Source organism: Dipodomys spectabilis, unplaced genomic scaffold, assembly GCF_019054845.1.
Source record: "Dipodomys spectabilis isolate Male_0828 unplaced genomic scaffold, ASM1905484v1 ptg000157l, whole genome shotgun sequence".
NCBI classification, from domain to species: domain Eukaryota; kingdom Metazoa; phylum Chordata; class Mammalia; order Rodentia; family Heteromyidae; genus Dipodomys; species Dipodomys spectabilis.
Window position 1 is genome coordinate 619,066 of NW_024870834.1, and position 10,255 is coordinate 629,320.

General features: G+C 57.4%; 1 protein-coding gene across 1 annotated transcript; it reads right to left on the minus strand.

Annotated features, from left to right (window-relative positions):
* On the minus strand, positions 1-9,274 carry Slc25a47 (solute carrier family 25 member 47). The gene is made up of 7 exons (XM_042692784.1): positions 9,251-9,274; positions 6,603-6,755; positions 3,543-3,586; positions 3,142-3,213; positions 2,384-2,566; positions 786-1,110; positions 1-649 (listed from the first exon to the last, which is right to left on the minus strand). The coding sequence occupies exons 2-7, from the start codon at positions 6,628-6,630 to the stop codon at positions 369-371; spliced, it is 933 nt and encodes a 310-aa protein (XP_042548718.1). The 5' UTR covers positions 6,631-6,755; positions 9,251-9,274; the 3' UTR covers positions 1-368.
* Between the last annotated feature and the right edge of the window lie 981 nt (positions 9,275-10,255).

Consider the following 10,255-nt stretch of genomic DNA (forward strand, 5'->3'; position numbering starts at 1 on the left):
CCAAGTTTTGGGGGGTGCCCACGTGGGACAGCGTATACTCAGGGAGAGTGAGGATATAAGCAGCCAGCAGGAATGGGGGTCCTGCCCCCACCCCCACTACCACAGGACTGAAGCTCAAGGTAGGAGCACCATCCTGGCAGTGAAGAAGCCAGGCCTGGAACAGATGCCTCAGCCTCTTGTGACCCATGACCTTGCAGACAGCCAGGCAGCCCTGGACCTTCTGGTCAGTAGCTGGACAGAACTCGCTCGGGCCTCAGCTGAGTCAGTGCAGGGAGACCCACTGTCCAGTGCCAGCCCTGTGGGGTCTCTACCCCGTCCACACGGTCCTTTGCCTCCTCTGGAAGCTGCTGGCAGGTCGCCACCTGCCCTTAAGTGAGCAGGCCCCGCGTGAGCCTCAGCACAGCCTCGTAGGCAACGAACACCACCATGTTGACAGGAAAGGCGCGGCAGCAGTTGAGTGTCAACCCCTTGAAGAGCACCCTGGGCCCCTCCTCCCGCACGCTGCTCACCACACAGTGCCAGAGGCCTCGGTAGCGCTGCTGGCCCTGCCCGTCTGCCTGCAGGCGTGACTTGATCACGTCCATGGGGGTGGCCACGGCCCAGGCCAGGACCCCTGCAAAGCCTCCAGCCACCAACACACCCAAGACATCTGCAGGAGAGACAACACAGCCTGAGTGTGAGCACAACCGGCCCACGCAGTCTACAAGAGGGGAAACTGAGGCTTCAGGGAGGGGATCATGGTAGCAGATCCTCTCAGCCTCATCCACCTTCCAGCTCAGACTCACCTGGCTCACTGCGGCCAGCGGGGGTGAGCCACTCGGAGAGGATGGCATAGGAGAGGAAGTAGGTGGCGAAGGAGTGGCCTTCCCGAAGAAGCAGGGCCGAGCTGCCTTTGTAAAGGCCCCGGAGGCCCTCCTCACGGGCCACTGTGGCTAGGCAGTGCAGTGGCCCATGGTACTTGGGCCCAGACACCAGACATGCCGGGGGTGCAGGACACACAGGGGGAGCTGCTGAGGGCCACAAGGCCGAAGGCCGCCGCTGCTGGGGCTGCGTCTGCGTCTGAGTCTGCAGGCGGATCTTAGCCACCTCAGTGGGTGATGTCAGGAACACCTGCGGCACAGAAGAGGCAGCATGAGACCTGGCGGGCAGCTAGCTCCCCCGCACTGCCACACCTGGCCTCCCATCGCCTTGTGCCATCCAAGCCAAGATGCTACAGGGCAGCCCTAGGATGTGGTGGCACAGAGTTCAAAGCCAGCTTTGCTATCCCAAGGTTAATGCCAGTGCCTTCAACAATCATGTCTCCTGTCTCAGAAAACTGCATGACACGTCCTCTGTGACTTAGATCAAGGTACCTCACACCTACAATCCTAGCTACTTAGGAGGCGGAGATCTAAGGATCCCAGTTCAAAGCCAGCCTAAGCAGGAAAGTCCGTGAGACTCATCTCCAATTAATCACAAAAAGTCAGAAATGGAGCTGTGGCTCAAGTGGTAGAGCAGTAGCTTTGAGCAAAAAGAAACTCAGGGACAGTACCCAGGCTCAGAGTTCAAGCCCCAAGAGTGAACAAAGCTAGTAAGTTCAAGCCCCAGAACCATCTTGTTTTTTAAATGTAATATAATTATTAGTAACATATTGCTAATAGCATCAGTTGTCCTTTTGTGGTTGTACATTACATGTCAGGCTTTGTGATGGGGTCTTTAACCTCTTAATCTCACTTAATCTAGTACAGTTGAAGAGACAAAAGCTCAGAAACACTCTCTAGCAAGGTGAAGGGCACTCAACCAGCAAGAGTCAGAACTGAGGCTTGAGCCTCTCAGGTGGAAGGCCCACAGGGACAGGCCATTACCCTCTATGCTATGAGGGGCAGGGATGTCACTGGGCCTGGGGCAGCCATGCGGCTGTCCAAACAGCTCTGTTTAGGACTCATGCCTTGGTTCACCTCTCCCCATCAAGTGGGAGCTCCAGGAAGGCAGGTGTCCGCTGCCTTGGTCTCTTCTACCCCTGTCTGCTGGCCAGGGCACTTGAGGATGAAGGGATGCTCAGTTTCCATGGTAACATGGATGGTATTCAGCCATCTTGATACCCTTGCTAGAGATGTGGTCTGTGAGCCAGTGGGAAACCCAGGCACCTGAGCTCCACAGGCCCTGGGGTCCCCATTCTCTAACAGGGAGGGTCCCTTGAGTTACTGCACCCACCTCCCCTCAGGACCATGCTGGGGACATGGGGGACCCCCCCAGCTCTGTGTGTGCCCCATCAGCAGGACACTGGCTCCACCAGGTTCTGCCCTCAGCAACCTCAGTTTCCTAGCTGCTGGGCAGGGGATTCAGACACACACACACCTCCCAGTCTCTCTGAGGTCCTCCCCGGCCTCATCTTCCTACTCACCCGGACAAGGCCAGAGGCGCATCCCGAGAGCATGATGTCGGCCTTGGCAGGCTTGACGTCCGTGCTGCCATACCGGAAGCGGCAGATGTGCGCCAGGCAATGGTGGTAGGTGCCGAAAGACACAGACGAAACCAGGGACACGGTGCACACGGGCAGTGAGAGGCCCCGGTAGAAGCCCCACACCTGGGGGACAGGGCCCACGTCAGGGGATGGGAACCCCACCGGGGAGGCCACCCTGGGCCCCGAGGGCTGAGGCCATCCCAGCCAGCCCGCTGGCCCTGACACCCCCCATAAGTGGGATTCACTGCGCTCAATTTGTGAAGTCGGGGGAGGGTCAGGCTGCCAGGGCAGCCATGTGCGATGACCTAGCGTGCGCCAGGAGTGCTGGTTTTCATAAGCTAACCGTGGCTTGGGTCAGCTCACGCTGTCAGATGTCCCCAGTGCCCACTCTGGACAGGCCTCTGAGTTTGTGGCCCTGATGACCCAGGGCTGGCAGGGCACAGAAAGGAACGCCCACGCACCTCTCCCGCCTGCAGGAAGCCTGGTGGTACTCCCAGACTCTCTCCTGCCCCCCTGATCGCCAGATGCCAGTTCTGATCCCCAGAGGGAGCCTGAAGATGGGCATGGGGTTCCCTTTGATGAGAACAAACAGAGGCCAGGCTCAAAGAGAACCAGCCACCCGGGGCTAGTGGGTGAGAGGCAGGCAGGAGGATGGAGACCCCATATCCCTGAGCATCTTCCCGGGGCCGCACACCTACCCGCTCTTGGCGATACGTGTCCCGGATGCAGTGCCAGATGCCTGTGTACTTCGGCTCTGTCTGGATCCTGACCTAGGGGTGAGGTCAACTTCAGGAAAGGTTGACCCCCTGGCCTAGAGCGAGGCCGGCGGGCCCTGGGGATGTCCCCACTGTCACAGGCACACTGGTGTGGGCACGGTGGGGACAAGGAACCCTCCTGAAGATGACCACACTGAGGCCAGGGTCATCCCCTGCGAGAGCATGAGAAAGAAGGCCTGACACTGCCCCAGGGACCACTGAACGAGCGGAGCAGGAGACAGTGTACGAGATTAGCATTCGGATGACCAGGGATGCATGCAGGGGACATGGGGTGCCCAGGCCAGGCCAGATTCTGGGGTGGGATGGGGCTGAGCCTTGCACACCTTCACTGTGTCCAGGGGGTAGCCCACAGCAACTCCGCAGACGCCTGCAAGGGAACGAGAGCATAGTAAGGGGAGGGCAGCAGCAGCAAGAGCCCACCTTACAGAAGGGGAGGTGACCCCAAATGACCTCCTGCCTATGGAAAACACCACAGGGCTCCCCTGGCAGCCCCGAGTCTGGACCTTGGTTTGTTGGCCCCATGTCATCCCTCGGCTTTTCCTCCCAAGACTAGCATAGCACTCTACCAGTCGAGCCACAACTGTACTTCCAGCTTTTTAGTGGTTAACTACACATAAGAATCTCACTGAAGCTGGGTGCCAGTGGCTCACACCTGTCATCCTAGCTACTCAGGAGGCTGAGATCTGAGGATTCCAGTTCAAAGCCAGCCCAGGCAAGAAAGTCTGTGAAACTTATTTCCAAGAAACCACCAGAAAACCAGAAGGGGTGCTGTGGATCAAATAATAGAGCACTCGTCTTGAGCTGAAGAGCTGAGGGGCAGCGCCCAGGCCCAGAGTTCAAACCCCATGACCAAAAAAAAAAAAAAAATCTCATGGACTTTCCTGCCCAGGCTGGCTTCCAACTGTGATCCTCAAATCTCAGCCTCCTGAGCTCCTGAGTAGCTAGGATGAAGGCATGAGCGCCAGTGCCCGGCTCTTGGCCTCATTCTGGCCTATGCTTACATCACGGTGAGGCCAGGAGAATGGCAGCTTTGCCCCTGAGCCTGGTTCCGACTCTGGTCCCCAGCCCGACACCACTGGGAGGAAGAGGAACCTGTAGCACATGGGACCTCACGGGAGGTCCTTAGGTGGCTGGGGCATGCTCCTGGAAGGTGCTGGAACCCCAGACCGTTTCTCTTCCTCCTTGGGAAGAAGCAATGGCCCCTGCTCCACAGGAACCTCCAGGGTCTCCAGATGAGTAAATTTTCTCCAAGTTAGTTTTCTGGAACATTTGCACAGTGACGGAAGCTGACTTGCAGAGCTCCCCGCCCCCCTGCCCAGGCCCAAGCTGTGGACCAGGCCCTCTACCCTCTGCCCTCTGCCCTCTGCCTTCTACCAAGGGTGCTATGCTGCCATTCTGGTCTCCCTGCTGACACCAGGGCCCCCATAGCCAAGCCCAGCAAGCCCAGCATTGCCTTGAGGCGGCAAAGAGGGGTCAAGCGGATTCCTGGCCTTTCTTTCTCTGTGTGCTGTTTGGAGGGGGGAGGGCAAGCCATGAGACTGTGCTCTGTTTGCTGTGGACCCCAGGAGTCAATAAATACACAAGAGTAAAAGAATGCTGCAGCTCACACCTGTAAGCCAGTTACTCAGGAGGCTGAGATCTAAGGATCAAGGTTCAAAGCCAGCCTGGACAGGAAGGTCACCTTTTTTAAAAATGATATTTTTATTATCTTTAAGTAATTGTACAAAGGACGTAGCATTCAACAAGTCAATGTATGACTACAGTGTACCTTAAATGATGCCCCAGCCCATCCCCACCCATCTCTCCCACCCAGCCCTTCCCCTCAATCTTCTGGATTTCGTAGAATTTGCATCGAAGTTTGACAGCATTTCCCCTATCCCCAAAGGTGAAGCTCTTATCTCCAATTATCCAGAAAAAAACAAAAACCCACAGAAGTGGGAGTGTTCAGCGGTAGAGCACTAGCCCTGAACAGGAAAGGCAAAGGACGGTGTTCAGACCCGGAGTTTGAGCCCCAGTACCCTCCCCCACCACCACCACCCCACACGCACACACACACGCACAGAGTGAGTGGGTGAAGAAGTAGATGATGAGGTAAAGCCTTGGCGGACAGAATTTCTCTCCTTGTCCACCTCACCAAACTGACACCGATGCATCAAAGGCCGGCGTCACCCGCTGTCGGGATGCCGCCCTGACTGGACTCTGGCAGCCTCTCCCTGCCTCTGTCACGTGTCTTGCTTCTTTTTTGGGGGGGATCTGGTCATGGGGCCTGAACTCTGGGCCTGGGCGCTGTCCCTCAGCTCTTCAGCTCAAGGCTAGCACACTACCACTTGAGCCACAGCGTCACTTCCAGCTTTTTTCTTTTTTCTTATGTGGTGCTGAGGAATCGAACCCAGGGCCTCAGGCATGCAAGGCAAACGCTCTACCACTGAGCCACCTTCCCAGCCCCACATGTCTTGCTTCTGTGCCCCACATGCTCTCCACCACCGCCAGTCACAGTCCCTGAGTACCAGCCCATGCCTGGGTCGCTATGACCACCGCCAGGCGCAGAGCGAGGGTCCTCTCTCGCCCAGGCCTCTTGGGGAAAAGCCCTCCCAGGAAGCTATTCGTGCCCTTTGGCAAGGCCAGGCCTCCCTCTGGGCCTCCCCTTTTGGGTGCTCATGTTCAGGGGAGCAACTGGACTCAGGCTGGCACAGACAGTGCAGGAGCAGTCAGGGCCAAGTCCTTCCTAGGCCTCCACCCCCACACTGCGACTGTTCCAGAAGAATGCCAGTGCCATCCCCCGGCTCTTGCACAAGACAAAGCAACGCCAAGGACACCTCACTCAGAATAGACCCTCAGGGCTGGGAAGGTGGCTCAATGGTAGAGTGCTTGCCTCGCATGCATGAGGCCCTGGGTTCGATTCCTCAGCACCACATAAGCAGAAAAAGCCAGAAGTGGTGCTGTGGCTCAAGTGGTAGAGCGCTAGCCTGGAGCTGAAGAGCTGAGGGACAGCGCCCAGGCCCAGAGTTCAGGCCCCACAACCGACAAAAAATAATAATTATAGCTCCTCAGCCTACAGACGAATGTCCTGGGCGGACCAGAGCGTCCTGCAGCACCAGCTCATCACGCAGGGGCAAAAAACGGCTGCGCCTCAGCAGTCCCCCACCTCCGCACACAGCCTCTGCCTGGCCCTCCAGTCCCCAGCTGGGGGCGCTGGGCGGGGAAGTGTTCCTTCAGTCCCTGCTGGTACGCCAATGTCCCTAGCCAGCCCCCAAGCTCCGGGCCCTGCGGCGCACTCAGGAGCTCACCTGCCTCAGCAGACTCAGATCACACTTGGGGCTCCCCCAAACACTTGCACACACACAGCACCGCCTGCGGACCCAGCTTCCCCTGCCCTCCCTTACCTCCGATGGCCCCAGCAACAAAATCCATGGACAGCTCAGGAGGTGGAGGCAGGGAGGCCCTGGTCTACTGCTGAGAATGAGCTTCTGAGGGGCCAGGTGGCCTCAACCGTTTCCTGTGCTTCTCTCAGACCTTAAGTACCTTTGGGAGGAGAGCTGGGGGAGGGGTCAGGAAGCCAGCGTCCGGGAGTGGTCCAAAGCAGATGCCAAGCAGAGCAGAGGCACACGGGTCGATGGCCACGCCCACCCCCTGTGCCTGGCTCCCCCACCCCACACGCTCCCAGGACCCCAGTGTCAATGCCCTCCTGACCCCAGATGTCAGGAAAGTGTGTGAGAGGTCACAGAGGTAGCACCCCACCCCCCACCCGCAGCTCAGCCTCTGACCAGCCAGAGGCCAGCGTGTGTGTGCTGGTCACTTGAACTGACCATAAAAGCAGTAAGCTCTCTTTCTCTTGTGTTTTGTTTTTTTGTCGGTCATGGGTTTGAATTCAGGGCCTGGGCTCAAGGCCAGTGCTCTACCACTTGAGCCACAGCGCCACTTCCGGCTTTTTCTGTGTATGTGGTGCTGAGGAACTGAACTCAGGGCCTCATGCATGCGAGGCAAGCGCTCTACCGCTGAGCTACCTTCCCAGCCCCCAGCAGTGAGCTGCCAAATGTCCATCCACTGCACTGTTTACCTCCTGCCCCGGAGGCAGTGGGATGGTGCCTGGCTGCACTTGGCGGTGGAAGTGCTGCCAGATGGCTCGGTGGGGTGGGCTCTGGCCAGGCCACACTCACCAGGCTGCCCCCTCTCATGGGCAGTCCAGGAAGGAAAGGACGCCTCATCTCTACTGCTGGGTCGGCAACCGTTCAGCAGCTCCTCAGCTACAGCCCCATGAAGAGATCTAGAGGTTTGAGGCCCCATGGCCGCTGGGCCCTGCCCTACAGGAAGCTGTGGAGAGGGGAAGGGCAGGGGTCACCGCCTCCCTCCAGCAGCGCTGTCCCTGTGCCCTAAGGCAGGGCAGCAGGAGCCCACGTGTCCATCTGTTTTCCTGTCCTCCGACAGGCAGCTACAGGCTGGCCTTGAACAGTCTGGGAACTGAGGAAGGGGTACTCCCCGACACCCACCCACCCACCGCCAGTCTGTCTGCTTGTAGGCAGGGCTAGTTGCCACAACAGAGGGCAGAGGGCAGGAAATGACCTGTCCAAGGCCAGTCGCCACATCGGTCCTGGCCTGTAGAAAAACATGGCTCAGTGTGCCAGAGCCCAGCTGCCTGCATTCAAATCCCAGCTCTGCCTTCCATGGTTTGAGGCCCGGAGCAGTCCTGATGCCCTGCGCCTCCACTTTGACCCAGGAGGAAAAACAGCACCTGCCACGTGCATGGACACTGCTGTGTGCGTGGACACCTGCCACATGCCCCTGACAGCTCAGGGCGAGCTCCAGGCGCGGCGCTGTGGGATGGAAACCACCAGCTGCTAAGGCTGCATCAGCAAAGCATAGCGTGTAGAAGGAGGCTTGAATGGTTGACATACAGTGGAAAAGCCAGTGCTTCTGACAATGAGTTGCTTGTGTGTATGCCAGGGAACAAGATCCCATTAAGTCCCACTTTCCTTTTCTTTGTCCTTGTTTGTGCGTGCTGGTCCTGGGGCTTGAACGGGCCTGGATGCTATCCCTGAGCTTTAGTACTCAAGGCTGGTGCTCTACCACTTGAACCACAGCTCCACTTTTTTATGTTGTTGTTGTTTGTTTGTTTGTTTTGGCATTTTTTTGTGTGCTTAATTGGAGCGAAGTCTCACAGCCTTTCCTGCCCAGTATAGCTTTGAACTGCAATCCTCAGATCTTAGCCTCTTCAGTAGTTAGGATTACAGGTGTGAGCCACCAGCATCTGGTAAAGTCTTTTACATTTCTTTCTTTTCTTTTTCTTTCTTTTCTGTCGGTCATGGGGCTTGAACTCTGGGCCTAGGCGCTGTCCCTCAGCTCTTCAGCTCAAGGCAAGCGCTCTACCACTTGAGTCACAGCACCACTTACAGCTTTTTCTGCTTCTGTGGTGCTAAGGACTCAAAACCCAGGGCCTCATGCATGCAAGGCAAGCGCTCTACCACTTGAGCCACAGCGCTACTTCCGGTTTTCTGGTGGCTAACTGTAGATAAGAGTGTCACGGCCTTTCTTGCCCGAGCTGGCTTTGAACTGTGATCCTCAGATCTCAGTCTCCTGAGTAGCTAGGATGACAGGGTGAGCCACGAGCATCAGTACAGTTGGACATTTCTAATGCAGTAAGTTCCACTCACCCTGCTCTGGAGCCCAAAGTGGCCACCGCCCTGTGCCCTGCTCGCCTGCGTGTCATCCCTGGACAGCCGCGCACCTGTCCGTGTCCCCAGCACTACCCACCAGCACTGCCTGTACTTGCCAACTGCCTGGCGTGGAGACGCACGGACAACCACAGCCAAGCCCTGGAGGGGCCGATGGCCAGGAAGGAGACGGAGAACCCCAAAGAACGCAGCAAATCCAGCACAGCCCGAGTTCCAGGGGTGAAGGGTGCATTGCGCAGCTGGGAAAGGCGACACTGGAGACAGACACGGCCCTCGCCACAGCCAACCCTCACCTGCCCTTGTGTCCTGCACAAGCCCTCCCGGACCTCCCCCCCCCCCCACCGTGGGAACAGACAAGTCACCTCAGTGTGTGCACCTCTCCGCGCTTGTCCCAGCAGCTCCCGTGGGCTGTGCGCCGCTGGCAGGCAGTCACCTGGGTCCTCCCATGCCCACTGCGGACAGAGGAGCAAAGGGTTAGTGTTATGCGGGGAACAAACACAATGCAGGAGTGGACAGATGGAAGAAGGGAGGAATGCAGAGTGATGAATGGACAGAAGAGGGACCGGCAGGGAAAGGTCGGGAGGAGGAAGGCAGGGGAGCGGAGGGAGGGGCCCAAGAGGGGCCAGCTCTGAGAAAAGGGCAAAGGATTCCTACGGAGCTCATGATAAAGCTCATTAAGCAAACAAGAGGATGATAAGAACAGAACAATTTAAAAAACTTGAAATTGTCTTAATGTGAGGAGGGAGGTAGGGGGGAGAGGGAGGCTGGGGGGCGTTCATTGTGTGTTCCTATGGAATTCTTGCGAGGAAACTCCCCTTGTACAAGGAATAGACACAAACTAAAAACCTTTTAACAGGGCCTGGGAAGGTGGCTCAGTGGTAGAGCGCATGCATGAAGCCCTGGGCTCAATTCCTCAGCACCACATGCACAGGAAAAGCCAGAGGTGGTGCTGTGGCTCAAGTGGTAGAGCGTTAACCTTGAGCTGAAGAGCTGAGGGACAGCGCCCAGGCCCAGAGTTCAGGCCCCACGACTAGACCCCCCCCCCCCAGAAAAAAAAAAAAAAGAAAAGAGCTCAGGCCTGAGTTCAAGCCCCATGATCAAAACAGAACAAAACATGACAGTAAGAAAGGAGCCACATAGAGTTCTTGCCTTGCATGCCTGAGGCCCTGGGTTTGATTCCTCAGCACCACATAAGCAAAAAGAAAAAAGCCGGAAGTGGCGCTGTGGCTCAAGTGGTAGAGCACTAGCCTTGAGCTGAAGGGCTGAGGGACAGCGCCCAGGCCCAGAGTTCCGGCCCCACAACCGGACCCCAAAAAAAAAAAAAAAAAAAAGAAAGGAGCCACAGCACCTGCCCCGCTTCCTTCAGA

Excerpts from the sequence above, each read along its gene's own strand:
- Slc25a47 (XM_042692784.1), bottom strand. The coding sequence starts at position 6,630 with ATGGATTTTGTTGCTGGGGCCATCGGAG. Across the intron at positions 1,111-2,383 it reads GCGCCTCTGGCCTTGTCCGG|GTGTTCCTGACATCACCCAC; the intron begins GTGAGTAGGAAG and ends TCTGTGCCGCAG. Across the intron at positions 650-785 it reads CGCTGGCCGCAGTGAGCCAG|ATGTCTTGGGTGTGTTGGTG; the intron begins GTGAGTCTGAGC and ends TCTCTCCTGCAG.